Source organism: Amia ocellicauda, chromosome 2, assembly GCF_036373705.1.
Source record: "Amia ocellicauda isolate fAmiCal2 chromosome 2, fAmiCal2.hap1, whole genome shotgun sequence".
Taxonomy (NCBI): Eukaryota; Metazoa; Chordata; class Actinopteri; order Amiiformes; family Amiidae; genus Amia; species Amia ocellicauda.
In genome coordinates this window covers 21,622,053-21,647,020 of record NC_089851.1, presented here as the reverse complement: position 1 = coordinate 21,647,020, position 24,968 = coordinate 21,622,053, and the positions used below count along the sequence as shown (strand labels likewise).

Here is a 24,968-nt window from a genome sequence, read left to right as displayed (position 1 = left end):
AAAGGTCAAGCAGAAAAACTAAGGCTAAGAACCAAGGGAAACTTAAAAGGTTGAAATAAAAGTTAACTTTTGTTTAAAAGCTGAAGAAACGTATGATATTTGGGGGCTAGCTCAATAATTCTAAATGGTCAGGGTTGAGTTTGAAATCTATAACAACTTAAGAGTTGAACTTTTTCTATGTCTTTAAAGGAGCATTATTCATGAGTCCATGAGTCACCCACCTAACACAGAACAATGTTTTATCACTGCATTTTCTCTCCCACCTGGCACAGAGCAGGTCCCTGTCTATAAAGATTAACTGTTCATTGGACGGTAAATAGTAATCCTCTGTCAGACAAGTTTAACTTCTGGTATTACTGGTGCTAATAGCTACACAGTTTGGTCCATTCCACTGCAATTCATTTACAACCATCTCAAAATGCTGTGATATATCAAGCAAACATACAATTGATCTGTGTATGAAAGTCCAATCACCCAGAATGGAACACAAATATAGCAGATACATGAATGTACTTGGGGGTGACAGGAGAAATCTTGATGTGAACTGAAAAGCATACCATAAGGGAAACAATACATCTCTATGGATTATAAAATTTGTTGATGTGGTTTTTTTTCATAATTATTTGAAGATGATCAATATAGAAGAACAATTAACTACAGTGAGAGTCTTCCCAAAACAAATCCCTCTTTCTCAGGTTAGCAAACTTTCAAAGCATCACTTAGGACATGGGCAAGACAAAGATCAAAGAACTACTGTTGTATAGTTGGTGCATATGGTACTCCCAGATGACAGTTAGTAGTTTTTCTTCTCCGTTTGTTGCTCTGGATGAAAGTCGATAGTCCTGTGTGATCCTCAACATCAACCTGGATATACCCTTTAAATATGTATGTATTTTTTTTATTTCTAACACCCACAGGTTAAGAGTTATCCACAGCACTTGCTTTCACTTGTGTGTCTTGCCTTTTAAATGCCATGACAACAATTGAAATTGATGTAGTACCTTTAAAATCAGTGGTTTCAAAACTCTTTTTAAAAACAGAGAATAAACCATATACAAATCTAAACCATAGAAAAACAATGCCTGTAAATACTTATACAAACAATCAGGAAATAAAACAACATATGTTAGCAAAGGATTTTAATATTATTGTTATTTGTGTTTGTATATATGTATATTAGAGAAATGTCATTTTGCTTTAAAAGTCAAAAACTGGTAAGACTGATTAAATACTAATTATGTTTATTTTTAACTATATCTGCCCCCCTCCCACCATCAGGCACCACCTCAAATTGAAACAATAATAAAACCATTATGCCCTGGATGGGTTAAAATGTCTTTCTTTCTGAAAAGGGCTTAACCATGGATATGTAAATTATTTCCCCTGACCCATTAGCTGTGTTATGCTGAAGAGATGTTAGAATAAAATCTATTGGTAGCAAAGTTGAGAAGTGGGTGCTTATATTTGAAAGTTGTCACGCACCATATATTTTCATCTTGAATTAATTGTATTGTATCGTACATTGTCTATTAAAGGACCACTGGACAAAATGAAGTCTCTGCTATTTTACTGTAAAAGAAATAAAATAAAACCTACAAATCTCGGTTACAAACTCAAAGCATTCTGTCACACACCTTTAATGGTTTATTACAGTTTGATTTTACTCTCAGTCTAAAATATCTAGAGCAGGACTATCCATATGTAAAGACACGATTTAAAAGGCCATTTTAAAAGTGGATACAGGAACTAGGAGCTACCACACAAATGAAATAGTGATGGTTTGTAAGTGTGCAGTGATTTTTAAGTTCCCATATTTATTATTTGATTTTAAGAAAATAGAAGCAATACAATTCCAAAATGTCAGTGACCAGTTCATACAACAGGCAGCCATCCTTTTCAAAAGAATGGATTAGCATACAAAGATAACAAATCATTATCGATTATTTCTAATAAATTGCTCCTTTTTCTGGCCAAGCCCATAAGATAAGTATTTTCTTGTGTGTGAATTGCTTCTCTGTTAATTTTTCTTACACTTGAGTGTTGGCAGTATGTTGAGTAACCTGGATTTAGAGCAGAATTTACATTGGCTTCTTTTCATTTTCCCATCTAACTCAAAAAATTCTGATCATTTTGTTCATCTTTATATATAAATAATAATTCAAAAAGCACAGAAAATACACTGTATGGTAGAACATGGTAATATATATATACAAAAAAAAGGAAACTGAATAATGAACTGGCCAATACTCCGCTTTTTGAGAGCGTGTACCAAGCGTGGATGGCGCTTGCATTAGGCAACAGCTACTTATACAATATTAATGCGAATACAAATTCTGATGTACAGTTTCTCTCAATTTATTTTATACATCTGATCACGGGGAATGTCCTCACATCTTGCATAACGCCAAACTATCCATCTCCATTCCTTTCAGCTACTCCAGGACGGAAAACTTCATTAGATAACCCATCACAGCCCAGCCGCCGCGCAATCGCCCTGCGTGTTTTGGACGCACACGCCCGCCCCGCTCCATGTGACGCGCTGACGTCACCCAGCCTGCGTCTCTCACTCTGGCGCAGGGGGTTTCCAACATGGCGTCGATGCAGGTAAGTGTCCAACTGGAGCTCAAACCGCTTTATTCAGTTCGTACACTTTGCTCACCTGCCTCCTTTGCCCCCGACATCGGTCGGGAACGGGCAGACGTGTGCTGTAACGCCCGTTTATATGCGGGAAAGCAGCGAGTGGCGTCGGAGGCGATGGGAGACGGAGAGGGACGGTGTGCAGCCCGGAGCCTGTGCTGTAGTATCACCTAACTGTGGATTAAAGCACAGTGCGGCGTTTGCACAGGTGATGGCAGCAGTACCTGGAGACGGAGACGTGGGAGCCGGACACATAGGTATCCAGCGACACGACGATCCCCACCCGGATAGGGTGTTATTGGCACGTTTGAGAAGCTAAGGGCTGGATGAAAGTAGGAGCCAGGATGTTGTTGGAGTTTTATTAAGTGGAGTGCACTCGTTTCCTCTAGTGTTGACACATTTGTGTGAGGGTGATGGGATCGCTGGAGGGAGCTTTTGGGAAGGAAGTGGGCAGATGACGGTTCACCACGGACGTAATCTGACGCGTGGAGCCCTGAGTCCGTCTCGGTAGGGTGCTTGACAAACGAGGTGGCGGGGGATCTGTCCCCAAGAGACAAGGAAACGAAATGTCAGCGACGAAAGTGGGAAGATTCCTCCAATCGTAGTGCATGTGCAGGAATGGGCAGAGGCACTAATATGGCCGGGTTTCCAGGGAAGACTTGTGCACACAGTTGAGCTGCACGCTTCGTAGGATGCATTTTTTGAACGGTGGTGTCGTCCGGTGTATCTGGTGACCGAGGCAGCTTCTTTATTGCCCGGAGAGATTAAGACCCAGAGCCTCTTAACCCGGCCGCAGAGCACACACATTGCCCCGTTTACACCCTGAAATACGCTCTGATCTGCCTTAAGATTGAGTTCACATTGAGACAGCGTGCTGACTTGGAAAGTGCACAATATTACACGCACTTTATATCTGCACTTCTTGTTTTTGGGGAAGTTTGATAGTTCTGATCTGATCACTTAATGCATTAAAATAAACAATTGGGAACATCAAGGATTACATGCCTTTAACTGTATTGCTCATGCATCCCCATCGGTGTTTTCCTTCCTTTCACTTCCAGTCAGGTGTAGGTTGTATAATTTCAAATTTAGCTAAACATGTACAGTAATCGAACAAATGTACCCTGCTCAAGTTAATAAACTACCACTTTTTCCATAATATTATATTAACATTACTTAAAAAAAAAAAAAAAACATTGTAGACCAGTATAATCTTGATGTATGGCTTTCTTTATTAAATCAACCCTTATTAACAATAGTGAGTTATGGGCTATGTGATGTAGTAAGTCATTTGCTTTCTGTTTATCATCTTGCCTTCTGTGGTCAGTTATATTTAGCCTAATTATTATGTAACCTAATAGTCAGTAAAGTGATCCATGATAAAGTCAGTGTTCAAATTTGAGTTAATCCTGCTAGTATTCAATTAAACCTTATGACAGAAATTCAGGAAAATGAAAGTTGTGTAGTTTTGTTCAACTTCAAATAATTTGTCATAGTAAGGAAAAACATTGTCAAAATAGTCAGATTCACCCAGTCCTCAGGTCCATGGTATTCAGCGGGCGCATGACTTTAAAGGCGACCTTGAGAAATTATTGATTCATGTATGTTGTATAATGGGACCCTTTTATGGGTATATTATACGCTTGCAATGTCATGAACCCAAACTCACAGAGTTTTAAATGCAGCGGTCTTGTCTGCTGATATTCAGATATAGCCTAGCTGTGTGTTATTTCTGGAGCTATAGAATGTCCATTTAATCTAAATAAAATCTCTTTAAAAATCTAATGGGCTAGTGTTTTTTAGAAAGGAAATATGTGTTCTTATGCATTATTGGTAACTCTAAAACAACATAAATGAGGCTGATTGGAACTGATTCCATCATTCCAAGTGCATTCTTTGTTTTTTCTCATTTTTCTCATCGGTGTTATTGGAATAAACTGAATCGCCCCCTTCATTTTTGAAGATTAATTGTTGTTGGCAATTCCGGTATTACATATTTTCTTCAAGCAGTCATGCTATGATAAACATCGCGTTGATCTTTATACTTTATGAATAGAAGTCTTTCTAGTTTTCTCATTTATTTATTTATTTATTTGTTCATAATCTTGTTATTCTATAACAGTTATAATTTATATAATCTTTTCTAATGCCCACATACATCTCTCTCATTGAGGTGCCACCTTAGGATCTATTGGTCATTGTTATAAATAGAAGATTACTGCAGCATTAAACTCAAAGTCGTTTAAGGGAACATAGTGTCTTTCAAGAACATAATGGAACACTTGCTAATTAGACATTACATGAAGAACCAAATCAATGCTAGATGTGAAGAGCAGCATTTGGGATCATAATTAATGAGTCATGGGTTAAAACATTTTGATTTATTCAAACCTTGTCCAGCATCCTGTACCTTATTGAGTTATCCTTTAGAGGGCACACCTTTTAATGATTTAACCTGTCTTAATCACAGTAGAGTACAAGTCCCGGCATCTTCTGTATTCGCTAGGGCTCAGTAATATGATGTGAAGCACCTTTGTGGGTGAAAAATACAGATTAAAGTTAGTGTCCTTTACTTCCCTCTAGGTACTTAATTTTCCTTTTGTGACTTGGTGTTCATTGACATGATTCACATACACACACACACACACAATAGCAACACATGTTAGGCCTTTTGCTTGTGTTTTGTTTTTATTTATTTTTTGTGAAATGTCCCTTTTTCAAATGCAAATTACCCAATAAAATCTTTGCATGGTATATTTACTTGTCTCCCAACAGTGCTTCATTTTAGCCTTGCATGACTACCAACATCATTCATATTTCAAGAAATAAGTTGATATGACGATGTCAGCTTTAGCCATTATAAATGAGGGGAAAACTCCCTGGTCTTTCACAAGTTTCCTAATCCATCCTGTGGATGTAGGTGTAAGAACTGAAATAAGATTTGCAGCACTAATTTAAGAGATCAAAATAAAAAATGCATCTCTGTTGAATGTCTTATTTGCAAATTATTATTAGCAATGAAGGGTTTAAGTTAATCTCATTAGGTTCTCTGTTCTCTGTCATGCGTGTGTGTTTTTGGTTTGTGAAATGTTGCATGCACTTCACCCCTTTCAGAATTACACAAAAGTGCCTTTGTTTGTTATTATCGCCAACATCCCTGAACTACCAACACAGTGATAATGAACTATGATGTCACAGAATACAAAACCCAAATCAATTTTCTTTTAATGTGTCTTTTGGAAGGCACAGGGTCAAAGCACACAACTGAGTGATGATCTGTTGAAACACAGTGCATGAGAGAAGACCTCTTATAAAAGGAGTGCTATAGATTACAACCTTTTATTGTACTTTTTTCTTTAGATTAAAAAGGGAATGGTCTCCACAATAGTAGGCTACATGTTCAAAATTGTGAACTTCATTGAATTTAGGACTATTTATTGGGAGAACTTTTTTGTTTTCTTCTCCCCGTCTACATATTATAAACCATTCCCATTCCTTAATGTAATCAAGCGGATTCTTTAACTGTAAAAAATAATAGCTTCCTGGAGTGAGATTGCAAATTGTTATTTTCCCTCACGGGGATGGTGTGTGAAAAATAGAGATTATGAATAATAACAAGACTATGGGAACTTGCAGAATTGATTGATATGCGCAGTGTGAACATAATTCTTTGTAAGATTGTAATAGAAACCTGATGTGAAACACTTGATAAATGTTCTAAAAGCATTATTTTTTAACAAATTAGTTGGTGAATATTTAATCTGTCAATCAATTATATCATAATTTGTCTTAATTTTATTTTTTTAAGTTTGATTTTGGGATGCTTGGATATTATGTTTATACAATACAGTTGTTCAGGGTGTGAGAGAAAATACTAGTATAATTTTGTTATAGAGTGTATCATCCAAAATCATTCTGAATTAGAATTGGTGTTAATGGTACTTTCAATAATAGATAATCGAAAATGCCTTTTTTGTTTCAGGCTGCTTAAAGTCTGTTATGATCTGCATGTTAATTATTATGCAGCATAAACCAATGTGTTGCCTACTTACTGTCCTTTTGCATAGAACGTTGTACCTCTGTGTGTATGGAAATGAGACTCCCATTGCATAATTAGTACAGCCATGGGCAGTAATGGGCAATAGATATTTCATGCCCATTTCATTAATATTTCATTGCCATATTTTGAAGGATAGATATTGAATTAATATACATTCTAGGTTTCTGCTTCTTTGGTTCCATTTTTACAGAAGCCCACCGCTTGTAATAAATGAAATGAATCAAAGTTCTGTACAGTGGGGAGTCTTCATTTTATATATTTTGCCGTCTTCTTTTTATTAGTTTTTTCCTATTGAAGTGTTTTGAGAAGTGATTCGGTAATGTAAGGCCCACGCTCATTTCCAGGATGAATGTAGTTTAATAGAGAATTGTGCTTAATTTCAGAAGGTATCTGTAGCTTCACTTTAAATGACTCATTTTAAATCTCTCTTAAAAATAGCCTAAACTATTTTTTCTTTACCAAGATTAAGAACTTCCTCTGTAGATGTTTTTTTCCATTTATTCTTTGAAGTGTAATGTGGAGAAATAAACACAGCAATGTGGAATTAAATTCAAAGACAAAAGATTAGTAACAACAAATAAACTTTACTACTAAGTTAAGATTTCAGGCAAGAAACGAATTATGCACACTGACTGTAGATGACTGTTTATAAGGAAAGATGCTGAAACTTTCTTCAAATTACTTGATCAGCATCAGTTCAAGGAATATATAACAATTTTTATCATTAAATATTAACATGGTATTCAGTCTGGTGTAACACATTAGATAGAAGGAAATGGGGATTTATAGAGATATCATATCTAGGATTAATTCACTGAGGTTGGATGTATGGGCTATTTAATCTGATAACTTTACTGTATTGATTTGCTGAAAGGTAATTTTACTTTTTTTTTTCTCTTTTAGAAAAGGCTACAGAAGGAACTATTAGCTTTGCAAAACGATCCGCCCCCTGGAATGACGTTGAATGAGAAGAGTGTGCAAAATACAATAACACAGTAAGTAGACTAGCAAACATACTAGTTTACACCTTTCCATAAGTGTTTGTGTGAAAATTGAAAATAAAACTAGATGCTCCACATTTTATTTATTAATTCTGTTTTTCATTTTAGGTAACCTACAAGTGTTATACAATAAAGGGCTACATGTAAGGATAATTTAAATAATCTAGAAAATCGAATGTTACATAATGGGTAATATTATTTAAAATATACATAAAATACAATGTATATAAACATGGGAATGAAGAGTATTGGTCTGCATATGCAGAAAATGAGGGATAAAGAAATAGTGTAATACTAAGTTGTGGACTATTCTGGCTTATTTTCACTCCAAAGGTTTGAAGGATTCTCTTTTAGATGCATGCGAAACGGTAAAACAACTTCAGTTTGATTTTAAATGTGCCTGGCACTTCAGAGTGTATTGGAATCAATGGGAATAGACACTTCACAACCAATGGCCCAATTAACTCGTCAAGCAAACTAGTACATCTTCCGTAAAATCAACCATTGAGGTTAGCCGTATTAAAAAGGTTATGTGAAAGGCTTGTACAAGAGGGGAAAATGGAAAATCATACATGCTTTTTCTCCAAAGTTTGCACATTGACTGTCAGCCACTTTTTTAAATTTTTAATTTTAAACTCACATTTCAGGCATTTTAGACTGTACACTCTCTGATCTAACCAAAGTAGATTATTCCCATGTGATACATTAAAGTACATAGATAGCTCCCAACTCCACCAGAGTGACTGATAGACTAGGGCAGAATGGATTATTGTACTAACTATCATGTAACAGTGTTTCTTGCCACATTCAGCTGAGCCCTGAAAGACACAACAATGCCAGAACCAGCATGTTTAGAGTTTCCGTAAAGAGATTTTCCTTATTTACCAAAGTCTTGAAATTGGCTAAATTTTCATGTTGATGTTTGGCTCTACTCTAATTAATGTAAACAGATGTTGATGTTTTTATTGAGAGACTGTATTGATTGGGTGAATTTATTTAGCTTTTGTAGTTTTAAAAGCTGTTGATTCAGGTACATCATGAAAAATTGATATTTTGATCACACCCTGGAGTTCTGCTTTGTGTTTCTGTGATCAAATATGCATTTCATTTCAGCATGTGCTATAGTGAGAGGATGGAAAATAGTGATAGTGATCATAGATCGTGTACAAGGTTTATTGCCTATATCATTGCCTGCCTTTGTACTGACTCAACATATATACAGCATATTGGTTTATTTTTAATTCAAACCCTAATTATGAACTGCAATCCATTGTTCTAAACCCTAAGTATATGGTGAGAAGAGTTAATAAAAATACATTCAGGTATCCGTCTGATATTATATAAATTTCTTGAGTTCAAACTTGTAATACAGTATACATTACGCTAACCTTTTCTTAATTTTAACCTTTAAAGTTTAGTTGGAGCGACAGAGAAGTGTATTGTATTAATGTGGGTGGAGATGAGTTTGAATATTTTTTCATAACTGTAACAAACCGCAGTTCAATGTCAAGTCTGATTGCACAACTTATGTATTCGCTTTAGTAAATGTGATATTTGCTGCTTTAGCTTAAAAGAGAAAAAAAAAATTAAAGGTTGTTTTCCACGAAGCTGGTGATTTGAATTAGTCACCCCTCAGTTGTACTACATTACTATTCAATGATGAATAGTGCATCAGGTCCCGTAGCAATGCTTTTACAGATGAACATCGTCAAACAGTAAAAATGGCACAAACGAAATCACAAAGGCCATGCCATTGTATTTTCTAGCTCATAACATAATCTTTCTCCTTCCCAGAATTGAATGTGCCTGCAGTATGTACCTATATTTTGCATATTTCAAAATAAATTTGCATTAAACCCAATCTGGAAATGCTACTGTTCTTGAATAAGAATATAACCAATTTTGTATCTACTGGAAATGTAGCCTATATTTTTCTTAAAGCTATATTAAGGGTATATAAAATCTAACCACTGAATATCTATTAAAAAGTAAAGGATATTTACTACTTTTGTTTTTCTATCAGATATTTCCTATATTGTTTTGATTTTAAAAGTTTCAGGTAAAGGAAAGTGGAGTGTGACTTGGGGGAAAATTCAAAATAAATATTTTAATCAGTGTTTGTATTATCTGCTACATTATCATTCCCATGTGCATTACTTAAGCATTAAATGTAGTTGTATACCAGGATGATTCACTGAAAGAGCATAATTAAGTAATGGATATAAAGGACATCAGGAGCCAGCTATTTGTTTATCATCTCCTGAAGCTGGCTTAAGTATTATTTTGCATAAATATAAAAGCCTGACATAATTGTTCACATTGTAAAGAAATTAAGTGTGGGTAATTTGATATACTGATGATCTGAAAGCATGCCAAAAATACGTATTTAAAATTGTGTTTTTTATTCTAGAGATTACTTACTCCAGAAATGCATGTATTGTCAGTCCTTGGTCTTGTTTTATCTAATATTTAAAGAATATATAGAGGGAGAGATTTAAAAAATATATCCTTCATTAAACCAAAGATTTTGGCCTGTGATGCTCTCTGCTATTGGAAGACACAGCCTGATAAGAATGTGAAATACATCAATTTTATATATATATAAACAAAAAACAAACAAACATTTGAGCGTATCAATTTGGTCTTTCAAAATTAATACTAATACCAATTGACCATGTCTTTGTACAGTTAATTAAGTGCAGAAATGTAATAAGGTTAAGATTCATATCTCCATTCTTTTTTGCTGGCCAAGGCCACAGATTCACGCTGGTCATTTCCAGAAGGTGGAAAATATGAAACTGGATTCGAGACTTAAAAAAATAAAAATTAAAGAGCCATTTGTGGCCAAATCTGCTTCTAATAATGGTAACGCCAAAGGTTTTTGAAATCTATTGGATTGTCTGATACAATCAATTCAAATTTATTCCCAATACAATTACACACAATATTATTAGACATATAATGATTGCTGCTTGTTGTTGACTAGCAAGGATTTCATAAGATCATCTAACATGGAGACCTGGAATCAAGCGAATGAAAGGGACCACACCTACCATCCATCTGTTCAGTGCTGTGTAAATGACTCCAAAGATTGTAGATTAAAAATAATGGTCTATCTGGGGAAACTAATTAATCCTGCAGTTGTGAGATGTATTTATTGTTTCTCAAATGACAAGGTACAATTTTTTTTTTATGTAAGTTACATATGTATGACAAGATGTTTAATTTATCGCAGAGCTCCGTGTCAGTTTGTACATAGTTTGATGGCAACTGCTTAATTCCAGACTACCTTTGATTCTTCCATACAGTTCTTTGCCGGTGAAAGTGCATGTGCACATGCAGAATACAAAATAGATACTAGAGTACTGTGGAACAATTACTGGCTTGTTTTCTGACCGACTGGAGTGATTTTAACAATCAAAATTGAAAAGCCACTACAACAGTTAGTATTGATTCATCAGTCCAGTGGGAAGAAATTAAAGGAACTAACAACCAAGGAAAATAATTATTCAGATATCCACGTTTTGGGGGGTTTATTTATACCAAGATTAATTCAAACAACATTGTTCATAGAGTCATTGTTGGACAGACTAGTAGCTTGTAGAGACATACATAGTTCTTCCAGATATACTTAATTTATGTCCCATAAATGAACATTATATTATTTTAGTACAGCTAAGATATGACATCAATAAAAACATGAATGTATGTTTATTAGCATGTATTACCCAGCCATTGTTAATGTAGTGATCCTGCATACCAATCCAACTGTATAATACAACATCTACAGGGATCTTTAAAAAGGTTTTTATTTTTTGGTTCCTTAACACTGGCAAATGCTCCCCTTTGTCTTAGTCATGGCTCAACTGAATCTACGATCCAAACTGATAGCAAAAACCAGTACAAGAAATTTGCTTCCCCTATTGAATTTGAAATATTAATTTGGTATCTGTCACACTATGGTGGAAAGACCTGTCTGGAGACCTGTCAGATGGGTATGTGACTGTTATAAAAGCAGTATAGAATGTTATGAATGCAACATTTGCATTGTATGTAGATATTCCATGGAGTGATTACCTTTGCTTTCTGTGAATTTGTTTTGGAGGTTCAATGGTATGCAACTCTAACTTGTACCTCTGTCTAATGTTCTTAAAAAAAAAAAAAATCTTGGTCCCCATAAGCGTAGGCAGACTGCCACTGATTTCCATTGATTACCACAGCTGGCACGTATTACTGTGAAGTCCAGCAGGAGAAAGTAATGTGGGACTCACAACCAGCAGAAAAGACAAGAGTTCAGTATTGACTTTGTTTACTTTATTTATCTTTAAAAAAAGAAAGAAAAAGAAAGGTTGCTTGCCTTCACAAGCAGGATTCCATTTGAATTCTGAGCAAAAGCTTTGTTACAGATTCACCTGTAGAATAGCCCTGAACCCAAAATTAAATATCTATGGGTAAACTTGTTCTGCTTCTATTGGTTTTGGTAATAGTCTGATCCCCTTCAGTTAAATATCTTGTGTGCAGTCTTATCGCGCCAGCTCTCGAATGTTTGTTTTTGTGTACTTTTATTAAGCTTTACAAGGTTTCTCTGTTGTCTACAGCTGATTGTTACTATGGTAACTCTCTTTAAAACAAAAAGTCTCCAATTAAAATATTGTAGAGTTGACTTTTTTTTCTGTGTACCTTGTAAATTCTCTCACTGTAAGATATGCTCAAAAAATGTATGATTGTGTGCGTTAGTTGCTTTGTTGCAGATTTTGTGTGGCCATGAATGAACTTCAGACACAGCTAATTTTTAAGTATGTGTGTGAATTGTAGACATATTTGTAAACCCTTTTCAATCCAGGCTTGAAAAACTACTTTTATTCCATTCCTGAGCAATCCATAGCACTGGGGCTCAGTGGATTAGATCAGCAGCTCTTGTCTGTGGAATTGCAGCCAGTTCCTTTTACAAAATCTATAAAACTGAATCGTGAAAAGCGTGTTTACTGCGATGATGCATCAGTTGAGCTCTCTTCTGCTCTGTTGGGTTCTTATGCTGTGATTTGCAAGTCCACAGCAGAGTTACGATGTCTTCATTCTCTCACCCTCTTTGAGTTGTGAGCAGGGCCAGCATCTTCTATAAAACACGGTGTGCTTGGACAGATAACCTTTGGCACAGACTACATTTATTATTGGCAGTATTTCACAGATGCCTGACTCTGTAGAAACATCATTTATGCTCTAAAAAGTATAAGGCAAGATTGATGTTAATCTGAAACATAACGGACTGAAGTATTGCAGAAATCATCAAAAAGCATACATAGATTGCCATTTTATTACTTATCAGTGTTTTAATGGGAGGATGGGAATGTGTTTCTGTGCTGTTTGTGGCACCACCACTCCAGTTTAACACCTTGCACTCCTTAAGGCTAGTATTTAACTGAAAATAATGCTGACCTATAAATGAATGTCTACGTTCATGTTTTTTTTTTTTTTTAAATGTAAATGATTTTAAAAATAAATGTAACCGAATCCTTACATAGTTCTGTCGAGGAGGATACCATATTACACGTAGGTGGAAATTTCTGTTTTATTCCAACCCATTAAATCTGGAGAAGCCAGTCTTTATATTCCTTTATAGACAGTGGTCTTGTTGTTATGTAATGGATCTGTACTCTGAGATTTGTGAAAATCTTTTAGGGATTAAGACAAGTCTGACAAGGATGAAGTTAGGGAATTAGTGAGAACTCGGAAACCTACATTACATGAACTATTGAACCCGCTGTCTCTGACTTGCTGGAGACAATCTCTAAAGGCATCAAGTTACTTTCAATATCTATCTGAATATTATTAAATCCTTTATTGGCACAACTACAGTGTTTTAGGGAAATTACCTTTTCAGGCATGTAGAGCAATTAGAAAGCATTCAGCAATGGTATTTGGAGATCATTTGAGTGTGAGCATTGGAAGCTCTTTTGCACCATTGTTAAAAATAAAACTTAAAAGTATAATCCTGTTATGTTGCCTTCTAACTGTCAAGGTGATGCATTTGTGTAGGCTTTTAAAAATACCTAAAGGAAGTGTTGTCTACCCAGCCAAAGAAGCTCTCCAATTTTCACGTTCTGTCAACCAGAAGTAAACGCAAATGGCAGAATTCCCTAAAGAAAGTCAGACGTGCGCAGGGACAGGTGAAGGGGAGGGCTCTGAGTGAGGTGTTTACCTATTCAAGACATTGTATTTTTAATCCATGCACTTTTGACACCACAGTCTGTGTAACTGTATATTATAATTAGCTGTATGATTCTATGTATAGCTTCTGAAAGACTGAACAATGGCGTTAGACTATATTGAATGATGGGTGTTTTTCCATTGGTTTGGATGTAAATTGCACATCCATTTCTCACAGCATACACTTTTCCATGCTACACTTGTGCCATTGGTGGCTGTTCACAGTCAGATAAGAACAGTAATGTAAGTGCAACAGAAAGGGTCTCTATGTAGGGAAAACATGGCTAAATCGAGAATTCACAGTTTGGTCACAGACTCAATTCTGTCATTGTGGGTGAGGTCAGAATGCTGAGTCTGACAACCGAGACATGCTTTGGTTGTAGTGTACTCAGATGTACAATGCCTGTGGCTTATCCAGACATGGGGGGAAAAAATGCTTATGTCTGTAGCTAAGCAGCATACAGACCTTGTGTGAAAATACTGGTCTGGTCAAATCTACTGAATAAACGAAGACATTGGAGACCTTAGCTGTTTACCCCAGCAAACCTGTCAACTATCCAAATTATATCATAAGCCTGCAGTGTTCCCTTATTCTGTCTCTGTAACATGACTGGTGTATTTGTAATGTTGTTGACATGTCAAATTTGACCCAGTACTTATAAACTGAACCCCCACTTGTAGGAGCTTATTTCAATTCTGTATTCCTTAACTGTAAGTCTTTTCTTTTCCAAGCTATTGTGTATAGTAGAAACCTTTTATAAGGTTATTTTGTTCTAATTCAGATGCATTATAATTAGAAAGTATTCCATTGAATAGCATTCCTTCAATTATCTCTTCTTTAATTTTTCAGGTGGATTGTAGATATGGAAGGAGCCCCTGGTACGCTCTATGAAGGAGAGAAATTTCAGCTGCTTTTCAAATTCAGTAGTCGGTATCCTTTTGATTCACCTCAGGTATGCATTCAAAGTTATTAACCACTATTATTATTTATATTAATCAATCTATGTAACCCCACCTTGCATTAGCTGGTCATGTTTATGAATGATATTTTGTGTAATCATATTACCTGGACATATTGTTTAAATTGAGACCAAGGCTGCAAAGAGACAAAAACATAACATTCAGTATTTAAACACCATTACGTTTGTTTTTCTCAAACCTTACAATTGTGAACACTGTTATGGTTCAGATGCATTTAAATTGAGTTTCATCAGTTATGTCTGTTCTCAAGTTGTTTTCAATTGCTCATCATTGAATGTTTGTTGTGCATGAATGAGTCCTCTGAGCTTTGAAATGCATTGGGGTGCCTGCTGTTGTCAGTAACGGAGGTTTCTGATAATGATCATCCTTGGAGAAAGCATTTCTTGTTGCTTGGTGACTTTAGTGTATTGATTTATTAAGCTACTTAAACTAAGACATTTCCTGATTTTTTTGCAGTCTTATCTGTAAGGTGTTCTGGAGTACATCATTTGACAATATAATAAGAACATCACATACTATATACTGACAGATATCTGTAGAATTCCTATCAAATGATGTTCAGGAATCATCAGGTTGCAGCCCCTAACACTTTGGGGTACCACAGATTACCTTTTATGCTCCACTTTTAAGTTGTTTCATCCCTTATGACTAGTTCTGTGAATCAATTACTGAGTTTAAAAAACAAAAACAGACAAAGATGAAGGTGTCCTCTGCCTCTCCTCTCTTTGTCAGAAATTAGTTCTGACACAGTTTCCAATCTGTGCAAATAATACTGTATCAAATTTGGCAGAGGAATATGTAGCTGTTTGGGGGTGGATAAAGCTTTAAGCATTCTGACAGTGGCATTGTTGCATGCAATTATTATTATTATGAAGCTTCATATTACTGGTTTTGATCTACTTGTCATAACTATGTATATTTTTGGCCCAGCACAGAACTAGGAATGCTTACACACCTGCCATGTTTAATCTTGGGGAATATTTGAGGAGCTGACATGGTGTTTTGAAGCTCCCAAAAAGGAAATCATTAGCTTTCTATGTTCTGTCAAAACCCATTAACTATGTGGACCATAAGAGAGTTTTGTTTTTGTTTTGTTCTTTAGTTGTACTTTCCCATTAATTATATTTTCAGATTACCTAAGCTGATGGCTCCTAGTGTTGTATATAAGTATGCATACAGATGAGGACTGTTGTTATTTAGAAACAGGAGATATTTTTGTTTTCTTTCTCTCCAATAAAATCTTTGAATAGCTCCTCATGTTTTATATCATAAGGGTTGGCATTCCGAACACTGTTTGCAAGTAATGTTTATTTTAGTTTCTTAGCATTCTCTGCTTAAATTAAACCGGAGAGCAATAACATTCTACCTAAAAATAGCAGCCTCATCTTGAGATTCAAGAAAGTATGCTACATCGTTATGCTGCAGTAGAGAGATTTAGTCCACCACCATAATAACATTGTGACATAGCTACTGCAGCACAAGCTTATTCCACTAACAATTATATGTATGGTAATACATGCTGCTGTACATGCATTAGCTTAATTGGGTTAATAATAAGATAATGTAAAATATATTTAAGTATTGTCTGATTTTTAGATTTCTCTTTCATGGTCTGTTGACCTCCAAATTCACTGTGCTGCTGTAAGCTGTGCAGAGTGGGCCATCTTAAGGTTTCTGAACTGTACGTGCCATTTGCTGTTTGTATTGTATTGTATTGTATTGTATTGTATTTTATTTTCCTCTCATCTGCTTTTGTAAAAACTCTGCAATACCTACAGAACAACACCAAGAAAATATCTGAATAAGCAGTAAAATCTGCTGTGAAATGTGATGATTGAAAACATGTGGTCCACCCAGTGCTACTTTTTCCTGTTTGTTTCCTTGTGACCAAGCAAGGGGGTGCCTTTCTCTGCATAATCAAAAGTCCCAAATAAGAATTCAGATGCCAAAGCTATACTAGGAAAAGAATGAAGAGTACATTTTTTGGCAAACTTCATAAATAATACAGCTAAAAAAAGTAGCTTAAAAGATCAGTCGAAGCAGGTTTTAATATGTTTGGACATCCATGCATATCACTTTGTCATTCCTCCAGGCTTGAAGGATCTGCCTGTCGCTCATTTCCTCATAAGAGTGTAAATGCCAACTGCACTGTCAGGCACTGCAGCCCCTGTTTCTGCAATCAGCTACAATATACTGTCATGAATGGCAGCATAGAGCTGCTTTTCAGTCACTTAAACCTTGCTGCCTTTTTGGGGCCTTCTAGATCTAGCTCTCACTGATGTGCTGAATTAATCATGTGACAGTACTACAATACCTTCTAAAATTTTACATTTAATTGACTTTTATCACCATTGATAAGAGAAGATGATGGAGCAAATATACATATAGTATGAATGAATGATTTCGTTGTGGATCTTTAGAATATCATTACTCCTGTTTGTTGATTAAGTTTCCGAGATAATTACAATGTTGCACAGTAGAAGAGGGAGCTGTCTCTGTGTCAGATGTTCAGCCTGGTTTAGATTGACCATATCCTTTAATTTTCGACATGGCACACTTCCCTTGTGAGAGTGAGCGCTAATGCTTTTTGCAACTGTACTGTCATCTGCCCAAATGAGAATATTCCTGGAGATCTTGTCAGATTCACTGAGCTATTGATGCTGGCATTTCCTCTCCCCAGTTTCAGGTCAATCCTGCTTTCAAAAAGAGGAAACCGGTTTTATATATTTTTTTGTCGTCACAGTGTAACCATTGTTTGTTCTTTCTGGTTTTCCCTTATTTTTGTAATAAGACTAATGCCTTGATTGGCCTACAGATCTTATTTATTCCCTGCCTGACTGATGTGATCATAGATGTAAAAGCCAAAGTGAATGGTCTCTTAATAAAGTAGTGAAGTTGCTTGATGATCTCAGATGGGGACTGTATGATGCCACCATGTCCTGAAGACTGAGGTCTGACTTTAGTGCATCACAGCAATTGTGACGTAGAATACAGAATACGCCTGACTCCCTCTGACAGCAGGAAAACATGGTGGAATGCTGTTTGCTTAGTGTGTGTGTGTGGGGGGGGGATTTGGTTTGGTATCTCAGCGACCTGCCAAACCCGTTGGACCTCTTTCTCAGTGTGGTTAACATTCCAACCATTACATACTCTTGGTTTCAGCTACCATTCCATTCTAATTTTATCATTTTAAAACTTTCACCTGTGAAGGCAATACAATATGTGGAACATTTTATACCTTGCACCTTGTGTATTTTGTATATTAATGATTCACAAAAAGTCATACATAAACTTAGTCCCGTTAGCAATGATATCTAGGTGATATTAATCCCAAATTATTCTGAACCCTTTCAGTCTTGCAATTACATTATATGTGCAGTTGTGAAAGCAGTTGCACTTTCTATATTTATTCTCTTTGATGATCAAAGCTGTGCGGTTCTAGTCTTCTCTATTGGGTGCTAATATCCCTTATGTTATTACTCGTATGAACTCCTGTCCTGGTGCCAGGCAGATATTCCATTCTGCATTGTAGTATTCCCATGGCCCCATGTCGCCAGGGGTATTAAGCTCAGACAGTTTAGTATAAGACTTATTTTCTCATCTTTATGCTAGAAGCCTGGATGTATGACTGTGTATATATGATGAAATAATGCAGTTTTTATTTAAAATATATTTTCTCTTCTTTTTAGGTAATGTTCACTGGTGAGAATATACCTGTCCATCCTCATGTTTATAGCAACGGTCACATCTGTTTATCCATTTTAACAGAAGATTGGTCTCCAGCTCTCTCAGTGCAATCAGTTTGTCTTAGCATTATCAGCATGCTTTCCAGCTGCAAAGAAAAGGTAAGAGAGAATTAGAAGATCAAGTGAAACTAACATGTTTTAATTTCACTCAGATTAACTGATTAAAGCTATTTGGTCATTTATCCCAATACAAAATTTTGAAGGTCTGTCAGACACTAAGTACAATAATAGTCCTGCGATTCTTTTATCCAGTGATGCAGTTAGGACTCTTTGGCTTTCGCCCAGTTTGCTGCCATTCATCCACTAGATTCACTCCTTTGTGTGCTGAGGTTAGAAGCACAAGATTTCCACATATCAGGCTTGAAAGAGTTTTATTGATATCCCCAGGACTCTTTCGTTTGAAGCTATGTTGTTGACCACTGTGGTGTAGTTGCAGTGATTCATTAGTGCAAACTTTGGCCCAAAGTCTGCTGCAAATGGCATCCATACGGCTAGAACAATGCAATTCCTGAATTTGACAAGACTTGCATCCACTGTTGATGATCTCGGGATCAGTGCAGTCATTTATAATGTTTCTTTCCCACACCATTGATCCTTCAACACAACAAGTGCTCTTTACAGAATACAACTTGAACATAGCTACCAGATGCCCTCTATTTATGCTTATTACTGACCGTACTGTGACTCAGCACTGAAGAGGACAGAGCTCCACTGCTCACACTATTCTCAACGTCTATTCAGGTTGCTGGAAAGAGACACATCTGCAGTCAAATGTTGATACTGGAGCTAATAATTGATTGAAACATAACTTTCAGGTTTTTTGATGTTCCAATGCACCTACGTTAATCCAGTGGTTTTGACTGGAACTAATGCATAGCTTCACTATGAAATCCAGATGATTCTTCGGACTAGGAGATCCGATAAGTTTAAATGTACATTACATGGCATTCATGTAATTTGGAAGATGCTCCTGTGCTTTCATTCACGGATGTCGTTTGTGCTGCTGACAAGTGAGATTAATAAGTGATGGCTCAGTGTGGCTATGAGTACAGACTCCCATGCTCAGCATTTGGGATGTATGTGATCAGACAAGTGTGAATGCCCCTAAAGAGAAGAGCCTCTTTTACAACCAGTACCATATAATTTCAGACCCAATTGAAAAGGAATGGCCAAAAAAATATCACATTCAGTTATGAATCTTTCCTAAACTTAAGCTCTGGACAGCTGTTCAGTTTCTCTAAAAAATAAATAATATTATATTTTTTTTACAAGATGGATATAAACAAATATTATGTAACTATAGTTTGCATACATTCCTGCAAAAGTATTTACATGTAATTTACAGTATAATTTATATGAATCTTTATTTTATTTTAGATTTTCCTGTGAATACATTTGAGATCAAGGGATTGAAAATGCAATAGACATTTTCTTTTTTTCCATCTTCTTGTAATTATTTTACAGCTAATGTGTGCTACCTGCCATATACCACATCTTTAGCAGTCATGAAAGCCAACATAAGGCTGCTGTAATATTCTAGAATAATGTAGAGAAGAACACCCTCTGCTGGTTTTAGTACATAATTAAACAATTTTGTTAAATCCGAAACCTGTAATGAAAATTGTAAGGGTTTGGGCACATTGTTACAAAATAAAACCCATCAGAACAATTTGAAACAAATCAATAGAACCTGAAAAATGTAAATGAGGAAATCTGTGGTGAAAAAGTGATTAAATCTTAATATATATATATATATATATATATATATATATATATATATATATATATATATATATATATATATATATATATATATATATATATTATTTTAGCATTGTCAGGATTGCAAATATTGGATGATGTTTTCATTTTTTTTGTTCCGTTTCTCCTTCAGAGGCGGCCTCCTGATAATTCATTTTATGTAAGAACATGTAATAAGAATCCAAAGAAAACAAAATGGTGGTATCATGGTGAGTAGGTCTCTTTCTACTTTTCTCCAGTAGAAGTACATGTTATGGAAGAAGAGGCCCTTCCTAGACATATGTATCTGGCTCAGATTATTTTTCAATAAGAAAATGCTGACCAGTATTTTGAGTTTCAACTACGATGATATTTGAAAAAAACACTTATGTTTTTACTGTACTTCAGATATCCTCAGAGGTTGATATAAATGTGTGTCTTTATAATAGACTAATTTAGCAGATTACAGATTATGTGTTACAAATTACCATTCACTTTTATAGTTCTGCTTTGAGACCAACTTTAAAAGGTAAACCAAAGTGAAATGTAGACTTTTTCGATTATATGGGGTATTTATGATTAAAAGTAGGAGGGAAAGTTTTTCATGGTGGTCCTGTGAGGAAATTATAAGGAGGGGAAAAAATAATTGGAAGAAATAGTTTAACCCACTTTTTTTTTTTCTCCCTTTTTATATGTGTGTTTGTGTTTCCTTTAACAGATGATACATGCTAATATACAACTTTGTAATACTCCTAGAAGAAAATGTCCTACTGAGTACATAAGCACTTTGATCATTCAGTCTTTGAACTTTAACCTTTGACTGGAGCAATGGACACCAGGCGCTGGAGACTTCCATTGACTGCATTTCTACAACTGGGCTTTTGGATGCATTATAGTAGTTGGCTTTAAAAATAAAGAAAAGAATGCACCCAACATGGATTGATGTGCTGTAAGGTAGTTATGCGGAACATGAGGAGATTCTAGAACGAAGTTATTCCTATTTTAAATCTTTTTTTTATATATATATATATATATATATATATATATATATATAATATAATGCTCTCTTCCTTTGTTTTGACACTTTTTCAGGTCCTCATGTATTGTGCAATAACAAATGATTGATGCATGCTTGGGCCTACAAAGACAGATTAAATCCAAATCAATTAGTTCAACTTTAAGGGATTTTCAGCATCTTAGCCCCAAGGAAAATGCTTAATCTTTTATACTGAAATTATATGCACTGTGAAAATGACTATGAAAAGACAACTTAGTGTTACATTTAGCACCTAGTTCTACTGAAAACTGCTCACCACACTTTATATTCAGGTAATAGGTTTTATTTTATTATATATTATATTCTTGAAACGGTTGAGTAGTGAAAACTAGTTTTCCTTCACTGTTTTTATTTATTCTTTCCAGAGATTGTCCCCTATAAGAGTGTTTTCCCAGTCAAAATGTGGGCAGAAGCTTCAGTTAAATTTGCTTTATTATTCACTAAAGATATCTGTGTAATAGTCTCTACATATTGGCTGCATCTAAAGCTGTTTGCCAGCCCTCTCTGTTGGCCCTGATGTGTGCGAGAGGAAGAAAAACCACCTTTCTTGTTCTGAATGTCTGAAAAAACGATTTATTTTGTGTTGTTGAATTTTTATGTTCTATTTTGTTGTAAGATTGTCATGCTTCTAAAATACTGTATCTGATTTGAAAAGCATTCTTTTTTGTAACTTATTTCTCTTTGATAGTAATTATCACCTTGAATTTTAATTATTGGGGAAAAAAATAATATTGAAGGATGCTCAATGTGTTGGGGGAAAAAGTGTGGATGTCTTTAACTTCCATTTACTATTCTCCACCAGATGTTTTTATATTGAGGTTAGTAATGTCTGAGAGCAATTGAGAAGAAAATAAAAGTTCTTCATCCCCAGATTATAAGACTCTAATAAGCTAATCCTCCTAGTCATATCTAGTATCTGGCTCAGGTACTTTTTTCAGTGAGTAAACTCCTACAATTGCTAACCAATATTTTGAGTTTCAACTATAGTGATATTTGCACCAAAAAGACTGTTACATTGTCAACTATACTTCAGATGTCTGCGAAAAAGTTGTTATAAATGTATCTTTTTAAAATAAATAAAAGCCTACTTTAGCAATTAGTGCAAGGAAAAGGTGATTTTCTTAATGATTCAATCTGTGAAACCTGTATCTACCATCGCAGGTTGCCAGACCTGGATTCACTTCATATTCTATAGATCGTTTGAAGTTTGAGATACATAATGCAGTGATTAATCAATCTGCTTCTTTTTTTTTTCCCATTTTAAGTTGTTTTATTCATTCTTGAAAATATACCTTCTCCTCTGCACTTTTGGATAAATAGGCCCTGTACAGTAATTTGTATAAAAAAAACAAAAAAAAACAAACAAAAAAAAAAAAAACGGTAAAAAAAAGTCAGTCACATATTTGTTAAGCAGGATCTGCTTTTTGGCACAATTCTCTCTTCATAGTATCAGTGTGGGTAGCATCTAAGCTAAAAAAACTACAAAAAAAAAAACAGCTATCAGTGTCTCACAATAACAAGCTCCGAATTGTACAAATTTTAAAACTATTTGATTTGCTTTAGCTATCTCTTTAGATAAGCACGATTTGTGACACCTCCCTGTTTTGCTTTTTGGTTTTGGTTTTTGTGTTCCTCATCTGGAAAACAGATGGTAATTTAGCATGACTGAAAACCTTTTATGAAAACATCCATTTCTATCAAGTGATTGTTTTCTACATAACTAGAGTAAACCATTAATGTTTAGCAGCCAGTCATTTTCCTCTTACATTAAAACTTTGCTGCCAAAATACTGTCATTAGAAAATGAACATTTTAAATCTTAAAAACAAACAAACATGTTTTTCTCTTTTTCATTAAGTGCTTTCATAGTTGCTCTCAAACGATTCTGACTTTTTATTCTGAAGTTATTGCAGTAAGCTCTAGGAACTGTTGTCTGTTTTGAAAGAAATATGCATCACCATCCTCAAATGCTTGCTTTTAGAGTTTATATAAAATTCTTTAAAACAACTCAATAAATCAGTGAAAGAATTGTTCGTACCAAAAAAGAATTTGCTGCTTGAGGTGAACCTTCAAATTCAATTTCAGTTTTTTTTTTATTTTTATTTATTTTTTATTCTCCCACTGATCTGGAGCTTCTGGAAAAGGGTGGCGCTACTTGCTTCAATAAATCTTGGCCTTTGAAATGTATTCCATAGATATAAAGTGCTATGTACACACACTATACTAGGCATATTGAGCTACCATTTTAACACCTGCTGCCCACTGATATTATTGAGAAACACACTAAATGTGCCTACATTGGAAAAGTACATGGATTTAAATGGTTTAATACACATACATTACAGTTAGTGCTGGGACAAATGTTGGGATTTTTCAAAGCAATGTGTCTTTGGACAGTTCTTATCAATGAACAGATTTCTAGATAGACAGACAGAGATTGTCATATAACAGCAGGATTTAAAAAGTTCTCATCTGTGGTTTTTAAATTTAAGTTTTTGAGTAAGTTGTGGTTGGGTGACTTTAAAAAACAAAAAAACAGGCTTGTGTATTTGTTTTAATAAACTTTAAGTTAGGGGTACTGTAAATTAAAACTTTTTTTTTTTTTTTAGAACAATTGTAGTTATGTAAAAATGACATGTAAGCTCTGCCTGTTAATTTAATAAAGCAGTGTGTTACTGTTCTATACAATGTACGTACTGCATTCTGTTGACTGGCATTGTGTGGTTAAGAGTAAAGTATTCTTGGACTGTTTCAGTTTTAAACCAAGGAGCAGAAACGAAAAATCGGCCACAGTTGGTGCGTTCGTTTTGTGTTACTGAAGAATGAAATCATGTTGGTTTTGTTGCTGTTTTGATTTTGTCATGTTGTTCACCCATCATGTTATTAATAAGTTACATCAGGACTCCTGCCTTTTCTAGACTTTCACACTTTCAAACTGAGGGTTTCTTTATACCAGAAGTGCAATGAGAAATACATGTAGAAATGTTTTAGTTATTATATTAATCAGAGTTGATTTAGTGGGTTATTACTGAAACGTCTGCTTCAACTTGTGGCACCTGAAGAATGTATTGTTTTATTTCAACTAATTGAACTGAGTAAGATTATATGTGCATAAATGCCATATTTGTCCCTGCACTAATAAAACAAAATGTTTTGAGATGTTTCTTTTAATTAAAATTCTATACGGCTAGGGACGGGACTCAGGAGTGGTTAGATTGCCTTATAATGGTTGTATATCGTGCCCTGCAAATAATTTATTCTTATTTCTTCCACTATGCAAATTAGGGTTTTGTTGTCTTTGTTGAGAGCTCTCTACAGTCCATTTAACCCATGATAACCTCTTCAGTGGCTGAGCTGACATACATCTAGACGAAATCAAAACTGCAAACTACTAATACAATTGTGTACACCATCACATTGTTATTTATAAACGGAAGAAAGTGGCCTCTGATTATAATATTTACCCTGAGTGGGCAGATGCGATTTGGTGGGTAGGTCACAATTTTATTTTGTCTAGACCCTAGTGTCAGACACCGGCCC

The 24,968-nt window shown here is 35.1% G+C and overlaps 1 protein-coding gene across 1 annotated transcript; it reads left to right on the top strand.

Moving 5' to 3' along the window:
- The first annotated feature begins 2,543 nt into the window (after positions 1 to 2,543).
- Positions 2,544 to 24,585, top strand: ube2wb (ubiquitin conjugating enzyme E2 Wb). The gene is made up of 6 exons (XM_066721101.1): positions 2,544 to 2,604; positions 7,601 to 7,692; positions 14,756 to 14,858; positions 18,576 to 18,731; positions 20,527 to 20,602; positions 21,091 to 24,585. The coding sequence occupies exons 1-6, from the start codon at positions 2,590 to 2,592 to the stop codon at positions 21,102 to 21,104; spliced, it is 456 nt and encodes a 151-aa protein (XP_066577198.1). The 5' UTR covers positions 2,544 to 2,589; the 3' UTR covers positions 21,105 to 24,585.
- The last annotated feature ends 383 nt before the right edge of the window (positions 24,586 to 24,968 follow it).